At 39.7% G+C, this 19,847-nt stretch overlaps 1 protein-coding gene across 3 annotated transcripts in view; it reads right to left on the bottom strand.

Annotated features, from left to right (window-relative positions):
* PCNX1 (pecanex 1) overlaps positions 1 to 19,847 on the bottom strand; it is an 80,148-nt gene that overhangs the window by 40,150 nt on the left and 20,151 nt on the right. Inside the window, exons 5-7 of one of the 3 annotated variants that reach the window (XM_082223175.1) lie at positions 19,215 to 19,304; positions 13,956 to 15,641; positions 5,828 to 5,957 (exon numbers count right to left, since the gene is read on the bottom strand). In XM_082223175.1, coding sequence (XP_082079301.1) covers positions 5,828 to 5,957; positions 13,956 to 15,641; positions 19,215 to 19,304 — 1,906 coding nt within the window. Of the gene's footprint in view, positions 1 to 5,827; positions 5,961 to 13,955; positions 15,642 to 19,214; positions 19,305 to 19,847 lie in introns of all 3 variants that reach the window. The other 2 variants (XM_082223174.1, XM_082223176.1) reach the window with 2 other exon arrangements.

Below are 19,847 nucleotides of genomic sequence, written 5' to 3' on the forward strand. Positions count from 1 at the left end.
GAGACATTACAGGGAAGAACACAGAAAGAGCAGCTAGAAACCAAGTTAACACTTTTTTATGCTTAAAAAAGGTTAAACAAGTAGTATAACCACAGTGAATGAGTCAGTGTGCACCAAGAGCATGTTACGTGTCCAGGGAGTTAGGCTACTTAGTAAGTAAAATACATAAATAAATTTCAGCCATGTCACCACTCTCAATAACCCCTCATGTCGTCCCGAGAACTTTCAAAGCCCCACAGGGTCTTATCCTAAACAGTACTTGAGTGTGCAGAACTGTGCCAGAGGTATCAAGTCGTGGTATATTTCTTTTTAAAAGTAACATTTGCTCTTCTTATGCTAACAAACTGCAAAGTTCACTCTTTCATGCAAGTTCAAAGTCAAACTCTTGAAAGATAAAATGATGATGATAATAATAATAAATGGGCCTCGGTTTTGTAATGCAGTTGTTTTGCCAAATTATAAACAGGTTTAAAAAGTAGCCATTTGTACACAACTATGCTGTATGCAATATTTCAATAAATTTCATTTCAATGTTCATATGTTGACATATCGGAGGTGACTGAAAAGTTTATGCTTTGAGAATTTGAACAAATTGTGCGACTGAGGATTCCTGTTAAACTGATCATCTCTGTATTGCAGAAATTTGAAGCCCATCAAATAGATTTTACTTCTAATTTAAATCCCATTTTTATCATGGACTACTGGCAATAAAAAATGAAAACAGCAATAACCTACCCCGCTGGGTAATTTTGGGGGACATTAAAATTAAAGATTTCAATTTTTTTTAATGTTATGTTAATACCAGAAATGTATTCTAAGCAAATGCCATGGGAGACTATTGATTAAATACCTCCTTAAAATAGCACTTAAATTTAATTCTCTAAGAGAGAAGGACACAAGTCAGATTAGATTTTTCTGCTGCTAAAGGTGTGGTTTTTGATTACGACTTCACAACAAGAACCCACAGAAAGCGAAATAATAATAACGTGCTATTCCCCCATAATCTTTGCTAACTCCTACTGTTGCAAAAAAACACTATAAAGATTATTCTTTTAACTCACCTACAAGCTGAAGCTAAAGAACTATTACCGTTGTAAGTGAATAGCAGAGAACTTTTCAGTAAGGCCTGAGGAATCACAATAAATATAAAATACTATCAACAAACACTTGCAGGCACATTGCATTCACTTCAGTTTTTCAAGGCAGTTGCACAGACAAATGCTGCCATGCCACATTCAGGCCAGTAAGAACAATGTTAGTCTGAATGACCCAGAAAACATTACTGGTTGGTAATTTAGCAGCAGTTATATTTCTATTTTCCCATTTGCATCTACTGATTAGTTTAGATAGGGAATTTGCTGGGCTTAGGAAGCCTCTCAAAGGCTCCTATTAAACAACAGCCTTACCTAGATGTAACTCTCTCTGAAATTATTGGGAATAAGACCTCATTTAAGCATATACAGTACCTCTAAGGACAGCTTTCCCTAACCTGATGTTCTTCAGGTGGTTTTGAATTCCCATCAGCCCTGGCAGCTTCTGCCAATGTGGTTGCTCAGTGCCTGTGTCTAGTATCCTGGGCAATCAACACCCAGTCTCCAGTAGCCAGGAGGAAGTGATTGCATCCAGGTCACTAGAGGTACATGTAAATGTTGTGAGAAAATAGGTCTAGCCTTGGAAAGTCAGGCAGCCAACCTCAGTAACTGTCCTTCTTAGAAACAGGTCAATTGATGAACTTCAGTAGATTCATGAATACGTTTCAGATTGCGAGTGCTGGTAATATTTTGTTTGTTTAGTTTTACGTTGGAATATGAAGTAATTCTTCGCCAAAAAAGAAAGTGCAAAGTGGCCTCCTTCAGGAGGAAGGGCAGTAAGTAAGTAAGTAAGTAAGTAAGTAAGTAAGTAAGTAAATGCATTTTTTTAGATTTTCTGGGGGGAAAACAAAAACTAAACAACCACAACTACTTCACCATTGAAAAAAATGAGATTAATTCTACAACACACTACAATTGGCTGAAGCAACTCTGACACTTGAAAGAAGCAGAAAGGATTATTACAATATTTTTATTGTCTTAACCTGGTAAGAATTTATTCCACATTTCTAAAGACTACAAAATGTTTAGGAATTAATTCTACACAGAACTGGAAAACTCCCAAACATTTATTAGGGTCTGGTATCTAAATTGTAGGCAGCAGAGTGATTAGGTGCCCTGAGATTTTTTTTGTCACTCCTAAAATATACTATTTCACTTCTCTGACAGGGTAAAAGATAAGCATGGGTTCACTAGCTGGAAGTGGTGGCAACTTTGGTTTCAAATGAGAAAGCATTGAGTTTGTTACTTAGGAACATCCTGATTTGTGAAAAGGGTATTAGAAGGAGGCATAATGAAAGTGCAAGAGAGGACAATAACTTGCAAGAATGGTTAGCAAAAGGTCGGGAAAATAGTTATCTCTATAATCAGAAAACTTGTATCACATATTTCTTCTGTCTGAGGTTATGTTCCCATTAACATTATTTCAATGAGACAAACTCAATGTGCTTTTTTCTTTCTTAAATGCAGTGGGAGCGAAGAGGACTCCACGTTCCTACTTCTGTATTACAACCTCATATTATTCAAATATGGATTTGCCTCACTGTTTCCCAAAGTGCACCTTTTAAGACAGGTGACTAACCCGTGGCCTGCGCAGAAGTTGCTGAGCTGTAATTCCATCATCCTTGGCCCTTAGCCATGCAGGCCGGGGTTGATGGGAGCTGTGGTCCAACAACACCTGAAGGACTACACATTAACCACCTGCCACGCAGAGAGAGAAGGTATACTCTTCAAGAAAGCCGAAAAAGAACTACCAAGATTGCTGTTGTTGGATCCTTCTGTCTTGAGAGACAATGGATAATGTAGAACTTCAACAAGATAGAACTTCAACAAATGGGATTCACTCTGTTGAAGTTCCTAGCTTGTTAGTAAAACAACAACAATAGTAGTAGTAGATGCAAATTCATGTTTACTTCTCTATATAACCATGTGTGAACATTACAGAAGGCACATCAAGTAACTCACACTGTTTGCCTAAGGAACTCTTCTTTCCTTATAAAAGCTGACACTGAAAGCATAATCTGGAGCATAATCTACACAAATGGCTTCCCTAACAATTATGAACCCGTGTAAAGTAGCTCTTAATGAATTTTGGCAATTTTAGTCATACTAGAAAAATCCTACAGTGGCAGATTTAAAGTTGCATAAAGCTACTTCTCACAAATGTATTCCCACACAGGTAGATGCAACACAATACATGTTCTTAGTGGTAATTACAACTCTAGTATGAATACACCTCAAGATGTCTCATGTTAAGACTCTGTTGCTAGAAGAGCAAACAACCATCTTGAGAATTCTCTTTTTTCCATTAAGCACAAATGCAATATAGAAGATGGGCAGTATGCCTAATTCTACACATTTTAGGAATCAATAATAAAAAAAATTATGATTTTCAGTAATGATTTTACCAGGGTTTAAGGAGGTGAAGGTGTAAGGAGAGTGTTTTTTTTTAATATTGCCAATACAGAGTTCATTTTTGTGTGCTTCTCAAATGCTCACTAAATTATGATAGTTGAATACCACCCTACTTTACACCTAAGTATTACTCAGTGTAGACCCACTGAAATTATTCAACATGACTAACTTAGGTCTATTAATTTCAACAGGTCCACTCAGAGTAAAAATTTAACAGAATACCACGCATAGTCAGGCCTGTGCAGTAGACGTCTTGGGCCCAAGGCGTGAGTCTTGTTAGAATTTATAAACTCAAACAAAAAAGCAGCCAGTCCCACATGGGGGTCCCCAACCAGCTTAGCCCTCCGAGGCACGGGGCAAGTCTACCCAGCTCCCACCCACCCACTGGCTGCATGGACGGGCCCATAGTGTCAAGCTGATTGGTTTCTATGGTCATTCCAACAGATCATGGATAAATTATTGGCCTAAAGGTAAAGGTAAAGGTACCCCTGCCCGTACGGGCCAGTCTTGCCAGACTCTAGGGTTGTGCGCCCATCTCACTCAAGAGGCCGTGGGCCAGCGCTGTCCGAAGACACTTCCGGGTCACGTGGCCAGCGTGACATCGCTGCTCTGGCGAACCAGAGCCGCACACGGAAACGCCGTTTACCTTCCCGCTGGTAAGCGGTCCCTATTTATCTACTTGCACCCGGAGGTGCTTTTGAACTGCTAGGTTGGCAGGCGCTGGGACCGAACGACGGGAGCGCACCCCGCCGCAGGGATTCGAACCGCCGACCTTTCGATCGGCAAGCCCTAGGCGCTGAGGCTTTTACCCACAGCGCCACCTGCGTCCCATATTGGCCTACACAAATTTTACAAGTCTCTCTGCTAGTTCCATTTAAAGAACCAGCACTATCCTGATGACACTGTCTATTATTTATCAGGAAATGTTAAGTAAGACATTTTGAGTCTTGCCTCATGAAAACAAATAAATGTGAAATAGGTATTGTGTAACTGAGGAAAGTACTCATAAAGGTTCAAAAATTAAGAATCCAGCAGCAACAAGCATGATGGCTGTGGAATATCAAATGCCTTCCTGGAGTTACCCAGTTTAGTTCCTCTCATTGAGAAAACCTCTAAGTGGGTTCGACTTCCTTGAATTCTAGCTTTACAAAATAATCATACCACAAAACAAGGGCCTTGTGCCAGCATTTGGTTTAGTGAACATAAAACTTTGCTTTGTTTCAGTCCTCTAAATTGTTTAAAGACAACCTGAGACAAAATAGGTTTGTAAATCTATGGGTGTGGTCTAGTCATAAAGCCAGAGGTCTGAAAGCTTTACGGATGGTGATGCAGACTGCTGTAAAAAACAAACAAACCCGACTGTTATGGTATGTATATATGTTTATATGTTTGCTCTGCACTTTACTCTGCAATTTCATTCCATAACATTTGTTATACTTTCATTCTGCTTAAAAATCTGATCCAAAGAATTTAAAGTATCTTTCCAGTCCTGTACCAGCACATTTATTTTTTCCTAAAACATCCTTCCTTTGGCATCCAGCAGCACACGGCATTCTTAAGTTTTCTTTATGAGCATCAAAATTTACAGCAGTTCTTTAGAATCAGGTGTTTAATTGCAGACTTTTAAAACAGATATAAATTTTAATTATCGTTTTTAATCTTTTAAGAGGAATTTGAGATATTTATCCTTTGGTATTTGAGTCTTGATTAAGTAAGTTATTCTGCTTGGATTTGAAGCAGAAATCCTTGTGATCAATCAACCTGAATCAAGGATTTAAAACTGTGAATGGCTTGAGAGCACGTATCACATGTAAATGATTGAATAATTAGATTTGGATCATCCTATTCGTAATGTCCTCAGAAGTTATGCTAATAAGTATAGGAAAGACTTAGCCAGTTTTTTGGGGGGGAGTTGCATAAAATTTGAACTCACCTACCTCACAGCTCTCGAAAGCTTTCAGATTCAGAAGTAGGCAGACAGATGGATCATTTAATGCAACTTAATGAAACATTGAAAGATTTGACAAACTTAAATGAAAGAGCTAGTTTTTAATGTCAGTTTGTTAGCATTTTAGCTGACCTCAAAGTCATTCACTGGCCTACTCATTTTGACGATAATGGGTTGGGGGAGAGAGACATGAACAGTGCAGTGTACACATGCGCAATCCAAAAAGATCACAAATGCATGCCGTAACAGCTCGAAGATATTGGTTGGTTGGGAGAGGAAGGGAAGGCAAAACAAAGCAATTCTGCAACACCATTGGGAGTGGGAAGCAGTGATCAGCTGCATGCATGTTAGATACAGTGGAACACGGATACCATACCTTAGGGGTGAGCCGATGAGCAATGAAGGAGGGGTAGGGTTACTCCCTGCATTGTGACGGCGCCGTACTGCCTGACGCCTAAATGTGCTGCGCTCACGACGAACTGTGACCACCTCCTCACTGGCTTGTGCTGCTGCATCAAGACAGACCAAGTCAAATTGGAGCCCAGTCCAGTTATGTACAGAGCATCTCATGCTTTCCCCCACAAATTAACTTCCTGGCAGCAGAAGGAACAATTGTTCTGATTGTAGAGTTTGCTCACATAGAGTTTAAGTGTGGAATTGCCATTTAAAAACAAAACAAAACCCACCAATGCTGTTTTATGTCTGCCTTTTAAAATATAGCTTTATTTTAAATGCAAAAACAATCTATACTTATATATTAAATTGAACCCATGAACTTCTAAAACGCACAATATGCTTTTCTGTATTAGAAAGTTAACGACTCTGAAGGAAGGTGGGAAAAAACAACCTTAAATCCACCTTGGATTTAGGAACTAAATTTAATTATTCTTTGGACCTTGGCCTTAAGTCCTTTTGAGCATATACAGAAAGTCAAAAGAAAAATCAATTTTACAGTTGTCCCTTTGCCTCCAAGAAAATAAAATTCTGTAGTGCAAAAAGCATGTGTGCTGCATTAGCAAGATTTTACAGCATGGAGCACAAACACTCACTCCATTTAGTTCCAAAACAATATGCTTGAATTGTTTTAGCAACCAATTGCAAACATACTTGTTCTGGAAATGTATAAATTATAAAATGGATAATTTTTGATCAACGATCTGAATTGTGTCTTTTCTTTAGATGATTTAACTCAATCCATCCTGGTTCCAATATGCTCAAGCATGACACATAAGCTCCAAGGGTCAGAGATTCCCTTCTGTTAAATCCTCCTGAATTTGTTTTGCAGGGAGATCAATCCAGCCTCCTTCCAATGGTGGGATGGATGACAGAAAATAAACTGAGCTTGAATCCTGGCAAGACAAAGGCACTGTGATTGAGTGGTTCCCATGTCCAAGGAATCAGTCAATTGCCTTCTCTGGATGGAGTTGCACTCCACTGAAAGGAACAAGTATATAGTCTAGGGTTGCTTCTCAATCCAGTCACTGGAGGCCCAGGCAGCCTCTGCAGCTAGAAGAGCCTTTTACCATTGGTACAATAGGTATGGATGTTCCTGAACCTGGTAGAGCTTGACCACAATAGTTCAGCCATTAGTGACTTCAAGTCTGGATTGCTGCAATGTATTCTGTGTGGGATTTCCCTTGTGATTGATCCAGAAATTCAGAATACAGCAGCACGGTTGGTAACATGAGAGTGACCCTGCCAGCATATAACACCTCTGCTCAGAGACTTGCATAGGTTACAGATTTGCTACTGGGCCAAGTTCAAGGTGTTACTTTTAGCATATAAAGCTGTTAGCAGCTCAGGACCAGCTTACTTGCAAGATTGCCTTACCCCATATATGCCCACTCAATCACTTCAGTCTGTAGAACTGACACTGCTACAGGTGCCACTTAATATTCATTCCACACTTGTAAGAAACAGATATTTTAGTGCAGTGGCACTGAAATCTCTGTCTAGTGACATCAAGCAGGCAACTTCACTGTACTCTTTTCAAAGCCTGCTAAAAACATGTTTGTTTAGGCAAGCCTATCCAGATCTGTAGATATTGACGTGTTTTGATTTTAGTTTACTGTTGATTTTAATTACATATTTGATATTTTTTAAATGCCTGTTTTTAACTTCGTATTATTGACAATGTTAAACATTCATAAATAAAACCTCTAAGTTGTTTGCAAAAAATCAAATAAGCAGGCAGTTTACAAAGTTTGTTATCTACTGTTCTATAAACTGACATTTAACCATAACATTAGATTAAAAACGGCAAATGAATATCAAAGCATTATGCAAGCAGGAACACACCCAATCCCATTTAACCATACATCACTCTTTTAAAGGAAGCCCATTTTTCTGGATAAAAGCCTGTGGCAAATCAGAGTCTAGGACAGGGGGTGGGGAAGAGTGCAAAAACAGGCCTAGTTCAACTGGTGCTAAATCACGGTTTAACATTATGTCTGAAGACACCATCAAGTTCTGCTGCAATCCTATTAATGAGTTCAGTCACCACTCAGTGCTGGAGAGCAGAATCCTCTCATGTAGCTCATCAGCTTTGACATGGGACTTTATCTGATCAATTCATTAAGCACAGAACTTTTCAAGCACTGCCTATATAAAAGTGAAGCACAGATTTACTGTTAGATCAAGATACAATTCATGTAAAGGCCTGCTGCTATAGTAGCTAGCTGTGCCACTGCTTGGACAAAAAATGGAAAATCTACCAGTCATCCAAAGGAATACAGTGTCACTGTCAGAATAGTATTGAAGCTTCTCCAAGTTAGGTTGTGCATGTTCACTCTCCCACCTACTTCCACACAAGAGCAAGCTTTCCACATAATTTTCAGAGGAGGAAGTGTATGCACTGTTTTACAAAACAATTGCTTGGTCCTTACATGCCCCCTTCCCGCAAAATAAAATCATAGATCACATGTGTCTCCATTGACTGACCTGCAAAAATCATGGATTTGGCGCTTTCGAGATCAACTGTGAAGCAAAAACATTGATTCCCTCCCGCCCAAGGGATCTCTTCAAAACCACCATCAAATCATAGGTCATAACAGATGTCTTCTATGATTTGTTGGTGCATTTGTTGTCATCTAATGTAAAATATTCATGAAGATCTGTGCCTTAAATCCTTGTTGCAGTGGTGCTGTCATCTAGAATATTTACTGAGTGTCTACCAGTGTAAGTTCTTTTAATAACTTTGGGGGGGCCCCATGTAAAATCATGCAAATTCAAGTGGATACGTTTTAGTTCTAATGGAGCTCTATTTTACCCAGACCCCAGGAAAAGGCAGAGTGTGTCTCTGTCTGTCTCCTGGGAGCATCCAGAAAGGAAGATTCCTGAGTGTGCCCGTGGCCATCTCTTAAAATTGCATGTGCATCTATAGGCCCAGAAAATTCGTGATCCCCTGCAATATTTGTTTTAGCTAATGCTATAATATAATAACTAAACCCTGGTTTTCTGTAACTATATAAAAAACCCAGTTTTCTCTTCAGTTATAATGAATTCTTAAATTCAAGCAAAAAAATTTGTATCTTTCTCCCACAGGTAGCAGAAACTTCCAATTACTCAGTTTTAAGAGAAAGCAACAGGGTTTTTAAAAACCATGACAGGACTGAAACACTAATGTGTTTTTACAAAAGCTCCAACTAAAGGAGGACAAATAGCCAAATTATGTGTATAAGGAATTTCACTTCAAGATGTAATTTAAAAAAAATAAAAAATGACAGAGACAACATAGGAACATGATGTACTACACAAAGCAGGAATGGGGTATTTCTAAGTCTCTCAGATGATGTTGGATGCCAATCTCACCAGCCCCAGCCGGTATGGCAAGTGATAAGAGATGACAAGGATTATAGTTCAACAACATCTGGAAGATCATAGATTTCCCACACCTGGCATAAAATATGCTGTATAGGAAGCTGCAAAATAGGATTTTTAATATACCTTTAGGTCATTCTGTTGGTGTTTTCCCCCTCAAGGATGGAATGAACCAGACTAGTTTTAATTCTGCATGATCTTGTTGTATCTTGCATACAAGATACATTCCTTAGATGGAAAACAACAAAGAATTGTGGAATTCTGTACATGACTCCTTAGTGCCAAAGCGGAGCAATATACAAGCAACATATTCTTGCCCCTCTGTATTATGGAGCCATTATTTCTAAACATCCCCATTGTACCTGCATAGAACCCTATATGCATTACTGATCAAGCTGTTTGATACAAATCATAATGAATCCAAGGTGGCTAAGGAATATTAAGAAAGGAATTACAAGTTCAAACAGTCCTTTTAATTATAAGTATTGGCATATTTTCCAGGCAGATACTTAACACATCAATTTGACAAAGCAAATGCATAGCCCAGTTAAAAGCTTTGTAGAGAAGCAGTGACAATCTTGCAGCTTCTGATATATTTATTATCAGTACACTCAGGCCTCATATCTACTAGCACAAATGTTGGTTTTAGTAACTCTCTTCAAGGATCAGTACTATCTTCTATAGCCTTTGTCCTAGAAAACTTCTCAAAGTTCTAGATAACAGCGGCTTACCGTTTCCACTTAGATTCTGTACCAAAGCAAAAGTATGAGAGATCACTACATCTGCTAGAGAAAAGGATGTAGCGGTTGTTAACAGAGATCCTCTCTAGCCTTCCCATTTAATCTGCTTGTGCACTGCTTTGTTCAGAATCACACTGCAAAATTGTAAGTCTCTGTAAAGTCCTTCTGTCCCTTGAACAGGAAAGCACCCTCTATTCTTCTACATGAACTTTAGGCAGAAAACCATCAAAAGAAGTAGCATGTTCAAGGAAAGGCATACATCAAAGTAGCTGACCTCTACATAACAAAAAAGCCAGGTATGTTGGAACAGGATTCACAATTTATGGAAAAGATGAAGCACATGAATGTGGCATTAGGAAAGCAAGTTGTAAACAGTCTAATTCCAGACAGTGAGGCTAGGAAAAAAAGGAACACTGAAATATGAGGATTACCTTTGCTCTGTTTAGATTAAAGTATAGACATCTATGCAAAGTCACTGAAAGAATTAATTACAGCACTGGGCAGAGCTCTCATTAAGTCACAAACTGATTTCTATAAACCAGTGGCACCAATAGATGAGATTCCAGTAAGGATGCATAACCATTAAGGACACAGGTTCAGGTAGGTAGCTGTGTTGGTCTGACGAAGTCAAAATATATATAAAAAATTGTCCAGTAGCACCTTAGAGACCAACTAAGTTTGTTCTTGGTATAAGCTTTTGTGTGCATGAACATACATAGTTTACACGGAGGGGAGACCTGCTGGAGATCAGGCAGTGCTGATGACTTTGAGGAAGTGCTGGCCCCCCAAAAAGTTATGTGCATGGAAATACAAAACAGCCTGACTTGCGTGTGACTGCAAACGAAACCAGTGCTTAGCACAAGCTCTCAGGGAGTTCATGGCCACTTCACTGCTGCCGGTTTGTTTTGCTGCTGCGCTGTGCTAAGCTGGGCTCATGGTTTATCTCTCTCCAGACTAACTGTGAACTGTAACCGAGGTTTGTTCTTTGTTTATAGCTTGTGGTTTGGGCTGGGAAAACTAAAACACAAGCCTGGGTTCAAATTACACGCTAAGTCAAGCTTAGCATGGCAACAGCAGCAAAATGACCAGGGGTACAGGAATAATCCTTGGTATCCTTTCAAGGCACAAGTAAAGAGAAGCAGAAGCAGAAGCAGAAGCAGAGAGAATTTAAAGCAAGTTTGGCAAAGAGGAAAGCTTAGGAGCCAAAACTTCTTTTCTAGGGCCCTCAAGATTATACTTTCCATACCCAACTTCTTGCAAGGTTTTTGTCTCCAGCCAACCAGGCAACAGAAGTGCACAGAGCAATAATTTCATCTCACATCTTGACAAAGAATTCCCTTGTTAACTGGCAAAAATATTTTCTAGTTTGCTTTTAGCAGCTATGAGTGGTAGGGTGGTGTATCTAATGTTCGTCCAAGTAACCATTATTGATAGATAATCAATATGCCGCTTGATATGTCCATATGAGGATGTATAAATTAATAATTTGTTAATTTACTTCCACTACTAGAATTAACGATATCCAATTGATTTCAAAAGGATGTAGGTACACCACAAAGTATATCTGCAGTCTTGATTCTATCTTGTCCAATTATGAGACTCATCTTTCACAGATTCATAGCGAAGGTCTGACACCATTCCGAAGTTTTAAAACAGGCAATGAAATAGTTCCTCTCTGCTGCATGTAATGCCACTATCTGTAAATTACTCTTCTGTGCCAAGTTAAGTATGTTTAGCTGTCAAGAATAAGTACTATGTAAATCCCAATCATTAGTCAGTTATTACCCCTTGTAGGTCAGGGGAGGACAACTTGCGGCCCTAATTTCAAAAGCCTTCTGAAAGCTATCAGGTCAGAACTCTGACAAGACCAATCCATTCCTGCCCCAGCTACTCTCTGGGTAGTCACTTTTACCTCTGGCCCCAGTCTCTTTCACCAAGTGGCCTCCAACAAATTACTCCAGAGAATATGTGGCGCTTCACAGAAAAAAAAGGTTGCCTAGTTGTTTACAATGAATATCCCAACTTTGTTTCTAGGTCATTGCATCACATTTGCCCGACACAGACATAAAGCACCCTATGGGCTCCTGCATAACTTGCACACCTCCTTTCTTTTCTGTTTTCACATATGAATTGCCCCTCCCTTTCACTTTTGGAGCTGCAGCTGGTTAGTACCACCTCTGTATCACAGTTAGCTCAGATCAGAGTTTTCAAGCCCATGTCTAATCATGATTAAAAGGGAAGGAGTACACGAGACAGAGATATTCTAACCGTGGTTAGATTAAGCAGTGTGCCGATCAGAGAAGTGAAGGTTGAACACTTGCTAATCCAAATTCAAGTTAATCTCTTGCTGGCATTAGATGGGAAGCAATGAATAACCTGCCACAAAGGCATAATAAGGGCAAGAAGACAATCTTAGATGTAAATTAAGCATGCTTGCATCACTGATTCTCACAATGCAAAGTTGTTTCATAAGATAAAATAAATTATTCTGCCCAATATGTTGCATTCAGGCTTAACTTTAAACCCACTCCTACAAAATACCAAACATCTGCTATTTGGTAAATTAAGCAAAAAGTGAGCAGTTCAACAAAAGTATTCTTACAGTTTCATTTATACATACCCATGTCTTGCAAGAACTCAATTGAAACAACCAAACAAAAGCACATGGGATTATTATTAAGCTCTCAGGAGATTCCCATGGGCAAGAAGCAGTTTTATAAATCAGCATCTCCATATGGGGACTGCTGCCATTTGTGTGGCTGTTGCTCAAACAGGAACATACTTGATTATGTAAGCTGGCATCTATAGGTACAATCCTTATGTGAAGGTGCATGTTCATACCCAGGATGACATTATGTGAGTGTCTCCCATAAGCTCCTGATATATTTTGAAAGGTTGCAAGAAAGAGCAAAACAGCCCCTATGCCTACGAACCAGTCCAACTAAGACTGAGACTCCCAACTATTCAGTTATTTTTTCAACCTCTATAATAACAATAAAAAGTAAAAGAAAACTTGAGTGGCAAAATCTGAGCCATCGCTTAGCCCAGGACTAGCAAAGACTAAACAAAGGAAAGATATAGCTCATGGCACACTTTAAAGATGAAAAAGCATGGAAGATAAAGTTTTTCTGGACTCCTGAACAAAGAGCTGACCTCGGTGCCTTCAATGAATGTAAATCCACTTTAGCAAATTGTGTGCACCTTCTTTAGGCCTACTTTAGTTTAAGAACTACTCCAATAGGCAATTCAGAAGGTGAAAACAAGCTCAATTTTACATTTAGTAAATATAAAATGAAAGTGGAAGCTACATCCAACAGTTTGATGGTGATATTAATCCTAGTGCAAATAAGTGCTGTTCTGGATATGAAGACAAAGCTACACCAAGGCCTAATTATATGGTGCACACAGATCGGCCACACTAATAAGGTGTGAAGCCAAATTTTACAGGGAAGATGATCAGATATCTATCTATCTATATATAGATATATATAGATATAGATATATATACACAGCACAATTGTAACTATATTGCATACTGATTTGTTACTGGATGAGGACTGCAAGTACTTTCAAAATTAGGCTATTTTGTTAACAGTAACTGAGTTATTTCAGGGAAAGCAAAATTATGGCAAGTAATTATACTAGTTAAACCATCCTAGAAGGTTGCACATACACATTTTCTTCAAAAGGTACCATCCTTTGAAATAATGTTCGGTTGAGACAACCACGCAACTATTTACAAAAGCGAAAGAACTCTAAATAATACTGACGGGAAGCAATCTTGTAGTATTGCACAACAGAAAATGATCCAAGAGATACAGAGGCTCCATATGAAGGCATTAGCTTCATAAACAGAAAGCTGGAGTTCATTACAATGGAAATGATGCTATTAAGAAAACAATTGCAACGACTAGCAGTGTTACATCCAGGACTCCGATTACTTACCAACACTTCCCCGCTCCTGCTCCTCCCCTTCAGCAAAAATAGTCTGGTTTGGTAAGCTATTCCTAGAACGAGTGACTGATTCTAGTTGTGAAGCCCTTCCCAACAGAGATAGCTCATCAAGCACCTCTCCCTCTTTGGCATCCAAATCAGATTTAGAAGTTGTTAGTTGTTTTATGGTATCTGGCATCATTAGATTTGGATCGTTCAAGCAGGCTACAGTACTGCTATCCAAGCTTAATACCCTGGTACGACTCTTGGCACTGTTTGCGCTGGTAGTCCGTCGTGTTGAGTGCTTTTTGCCATTTGCCTCAGAGGCCAAGTGGATTTTGTAAGTGTACTCCAAGTCTGTGCCCCTCTCTTTTGCAATATATTTGGTCTTTAGGGCATTGTACTTTCCCTCAGGAGACTGGCACGAATGGGAGGTGGTGCTGGACGAGCTATCACTGCTGAACTGGTGGGCTGACTGCATGCTTGAGGTCCTGCTCAAGTCACTTTGATCACTTGAGTCCTCGTCATGACAAAAAACTGCACTGTGGGGTTTGGTACCAGAGACACCTCGGAAGGAAATATACTCCTTGTGCCGACTTGTGTCAAAACTACTAGCCCGTTTTTTCCCTGTCCTTCTCCTGCTGGACTTGTGAGCTGAAGCTGTTCGGTGAATTAAGCTACACGATTTGGGCCGTACATCCCCGTCCTTTTGCTTTCCTACCATCTCCTTACAAGTTCTCGAGTCAACCGCAGAAGATTTCTCTTTCTGCTCATCTCTTTTCTCAACCGTTTTCCCAGGAGGCTGGTCTGCCTGTGTCGTCAGTTCATTTGCGTGAGGATTCTTATTGGCTTCTTCTGAAGCAGAGGTACTAAGAGCCCTCCGATTGTGTACCTCCTCTGATGCGTTCAGACTGCCTTGCTCTTGAATGTTACTGCCAACGCTCATCTCTACTGCAGTTCTTTCGCTACTAGTCCTTTTGTCAGTAGCAAAACTACAATCATCAGAATCAACAGAGCAGTCCTTTTTCTTGCTGCTTTTCTTCTCCTCTTTAGGTGACTCCTCATGCTCCGACAACACACTTTCTATGTGAGTGGAGCTCGTCTGCTCACTTTTGTAGCTGCTGACAGTACTGATAGTATCACGATCAGTGCCACTACAATAGCTCTCCGTTGAGCCACTACTTCGAGTACTGAGGCTTCTTAGACTATCTATACTTTTGTCCGCTTGTAATGATTTGCTCTTGCAGCTTCTGGCCAGCAGCTGTGGGCTGCTACATTTCAGAATATCATCCAGTTGAAAGACTCCAGAAATGCAGGAGTTCTCAGCTAAGGATTCTTTGGATCCAGATCGAGGCTTGGAAGCTTCTAATTCACTGACAGGATCCAGGCCTCGCCTTTGCTGATAGAGGGGAAAGTCGTTCAGCGAAACATCTGGAAAAGCAACAGCTGAACTAGAAGTCCTGGGCACCCCTCGTGGCCTATGGTCTTTCCTATAGGAGTGCGAATGCAAAGGCACAAGAGAAGCCATTTCAGTGTCACATGCATTGGACATAGATTGCTCTACATGGTGGTTGTTAGGGAGGCACACTTTGTCAGTGCTATCCCGTGGCAACTCCTGTGCAGATGATAATGATGGTTGAATGGACACAAAGGAATCAATGGAGACCAGATGGAATGCCTTCCGATCAGCTGCCAAATCTGTTTTAAAAATAAATAAAAAAGAAAGTTGTATAGGCATGTTTGCAAATTAAGCTAGTTGCTTTATGTTTAATAGCTTAAGTTCAGGCAAAAAATGCAATCAATTTGATTATATTTTTGTAAATTCCTACATGAAACAATTGCTGTTTGCTTGTTCACATTTAAATAGTGGTTATAAAATGTTTAAAATATATTCCCTTTTAATCTAACATGTACACATAGCATTTACTCTGGTGTCCACTATTAAATTACGCAGAGACAGGATCACTTTTTGTAAGTTTCCACTACATAAGCAAATCTTATTTGAGAAAAGATTAGAGCCCATCAATGCAGTGCAATGAACAATGGTAACTAAGGTGACTGTTCTATTAAATTAAGAGTAGTGTAGGCGATAAGTCTTTCTCGGGCATTATATTCAGGGTACAACTCTGTCTGGGGTTCTTGCGCACTTTCTCACTTATTGTGGAGGAAATGGACTGCACCCACTTGAATGTGGTTATCTTCCAAACTACCTGTGCAAATAAATAAGGTACAACTCAGTTCATTTGTTATATTCCCCTTACAATTCACAATATGCCACATCCAAGATTAACATAAGGTGGAGTGTTCTCCCTGGAATGTAATCCCAGAACAGACATAGTGAATGTTGTTGTACATGCTACTTTAAATGAAGATATCAAGTCCATATTATTTTTGAGGGATTTTTTTCTAATACAGAAAATGCATTAGACAATGAAATCAAATAATGGTTTGGCTGCACGTTCATCTTTTAGGGACCTTCTTTCCCACACAATTCTAGTAGTGTTGATTGCAATCAACTCTCTTATTTGGCATGAATGAGAAATTAGTTCTGTCTACATTTTAAATCAAGCCAACCAGATTCATTTCAGTCTGACTTCAGGCCTAGGTATGGTACTGAAACAACCTTGATCACCCTGACCCATGACCTTTATCAAAAGAAAGGCAGAGAGAGCACTACCCTCTTGATTCTCTTGATATCTCGGTATACTCCGTTGAGTATAGGGGGTGCTGAGGTCTAAGCCACTGAGCCACTTGGGCTTGCTGAGCAACAGTTCAAATCGTCCCAACAGCGTGAGCTCCCATTGCTTTGTCTCAGCTCCTGCCAACCTACCAGTTGAAAAGCATACCAGTGCAAACAGATAAACAGGTACCGCTGCAGTGGGAAGGTGAATGGCGTTTCCATGTGCTCTGGCTCTTGTCACGGTGTTCTGTGCGCCAGAAGCGGTTTAGTCATGCTGGCCACATGACCCGGAAAAGCTGTTTTTAGACAAACACTGGCTCCCTCAGCCTGAAAGCGGAGATGAGTGCCACAGTAGAATTTGACTGGACTTAACTGTCCAGGGGTCCTTTACCTATGACCACTGTTGAGTATGGTACCCTCCCTGAACAACTTTGGGGATTCGGGCACTGTTTTACAATAATTTCACTTCTATCTGTAGGGCAGGAGACAGAGATAGCATTGAGGAACTACTACTCAGACCTATGGTATTTCAGGGGTTCATCTTGCCCCATGCTGTTCAACATCTATATGAAACCACTGGGAGCTGTCACTGGAATAACATGCCTTCGGTATGGAGATGACACCCAGCTATCTTTCCATGCCATCTGAATCAGGAGGGGTTGTTCACGTGCTGAATCAGGGTTTGGAAAAAGTGATGTGCTGGATAAGGGTCAATGAACTAAAGGGGGATCCTGTGAATCAGTTTTAGGAACCAGCTTTAGATGGGGTAACCCTCTTCCTGAGAGGTATGCAACCTGGAGACATTCGAGCTGTTGGTGGAAATACAGGTGATCTGTGGCAAAGTGAACTTATGCCCAGCTAAGGGTGTCTCGTCAGCTATAGCTATTGAACCTCTGTGATTCATGCTGGTAACTTCCCAGAAATTTTTATGCTATCAGCCAAAGGTCTGGATAAATAATCAGTGTTTCCCAAACTTGAGTCTCCAGTTGTGTTTGAACTACAATTCCCGTCATCCCTGACCACTGGTCCTGATAGGAGATGTAGTACAAAAACAGCTGGAGACCCAAGTTTGGGAAACACTGCTATACATGTTATTAATAACAATAGGAAGAAGAATAATTTGTGCACCTACCTAGTGCGTACAGAACATGTGGGAGAAAAATGTGAATCAAAGCACAGCTATCAATCATATTATGCACCTCCAAATTTATGGATGCTGCTTTGGTTCAAAAAATACATTTAACACAAAAATGCATGAATATTTTTTTTCATGGGGAGCCAGGAAAGCATCCAAAATGCTTTATCTTAGAGGAAGAATGCATATAAAATGTGCAATTCAAATGCAAAATGTCTGTGCATTATTTTAAAAATCTGTAGAAAACAAAAACAAACCTGGACAGACTTATGACTTAGTGCATGCAAAGCTAACTTAGCATGGAAATAAGTCTGATTTGTCAATTCCAGCAATCCTTCACTGTTAAAAGTAACATACATCACATTGATAAAAAGCTTAAATGATGGAAGCATTAAAGCAGTACAAAGTAGAGATCATGAAATAAATATTATTTCATGGATCTTGGATACAAATTAGAAAAGGGAGAACAAAATATTTGGGGCCAGATCAAGAGGCAAAGCATTGCATTTACACAAATATATAAACAAGCCCACAGATAATACCCTCCCTGCCATCAAATTAGCACATTTTTCCTGACTGTTTTTAATCTCTTCTATGTGCTTATAGGAAGCTTTGTCCAGTGACAGAACTAAACTGTTGATATACGTATTAAGAAGCATTTATCTAGATAATAAGTAGTGGCTTTCATCACATACAATTAATTAAGAACAGTTGTCTATGTCTTTGGTCATGATGTGCATTCTGGTAAGTGAATATGTGGACTAGGCTTTACAGTGTCTGTACCGAGATCAACATACACTCAGTTCAGCAATTCCCACTGTTGGGGGAGGGGGGGAGAAAACAGAAATGTATATGTGTGTAAAAATATATTTTAAAAAGAGAAATCAGTAATGAGTTGACTTTCTGGTGAAGCCTTGTGTCACAACAGAAAGAATTGTGCACATCCAATCATTAAAGTTGTATGAATGTCATGCTAAGTATATAAGCTTACTGAGCAAAAAAATGCTTCAAACTGGAAGCCTGTGAAAATGCCATATGGTCATGTGGGAAGATCTCTTCATTAATTCTGTTCCAGATAAACTTTAAAGAAACTGATCAGTGTTTCATTTTAACTCACTGCAAACGTATGTCTATGAAGACTCATATTCTGTGCATATGAATCCACAGAGGAAAGCACAGTAAAGTGCATCCTTCACACTTTGCCAGAAAAATAGAATAGGCGTTAGAAAACTTTTAAAGGGTGCTAATTTATTAGAAGGGGTTCACACCATCAATTTGCTTTTGGAACAGATTTATGATGCATGCTTAAACCTATCAATTGGTCACAGCACAATATGCAGCTAAACTAATAACACCATGCAAAACTATAATTTCTATACAGTGTTCATCTTGACCTAAATAGCATCTCAATGAGCTTAATATACAACAGCTTGCATAACAACATAATATGCCTTACCTTGCTCCTCGCTCCCTTCTTTACAGAGACTAGAACTCTGGCCAAGACTCAGACTGATATCATCGGAAGTCTTTGCAGTGTCTGTATCACCTGCACATCAACAGAAATAGTGTGTTAGTTTACAAATCTGTATCCTGCCAACCTAATAAGAGAATGCGTCTTTGAGGGGCATTGTTTCTAGATGGGATACTTAAGTACTGCACGTGGTATTATTTAAGTAAGTTACAACATTCCATCCTGCCAAAGTACCAAATGAGCACAAAAAAGGTAAAAGACCCCTGGACAGTTAAGGCCAGTCAAAGGTGACTATGGAGTTGCAGTGCTCATCTCCACTTTCAGGCTGAGGGATCTGGCATTTGTTCATAGACAGCTTTCCGGGTCATTTGGCCAGCATGACTAAACCGATTCTGCCGCAAGAGAGCACTGTGACAGAATCCAGAGTGCATGGAAACACTGTTTACCTTCCTGCTGCAGCCGTACCTGTTTATCTACGTGCACTGGCATGCTTTTGAACTGTTAGGTTGGCAGGAGCTGGAACAAAGCAATGGGAGCTCACCCCATCATGGGGATTTGAACTGCTGATGTTCTGATCAGCAAGCTCAAGAGTCTCAGTGGTTTAGACCACAGCACCAC

The sequence above is a fragment of the Podarcis vaucheri genome (assembly GCF_965113315.1).
Source record: "Podarcis vaucheri genome assembly, chromosome: 1".
Taxonomy (NCBI): domain Eukaryota; kingdom Metazoa; phylum Chordata; class Lepidosauria; order Squamata; family Lacertidae; genus Podarcis; species Podarcis vaucheri.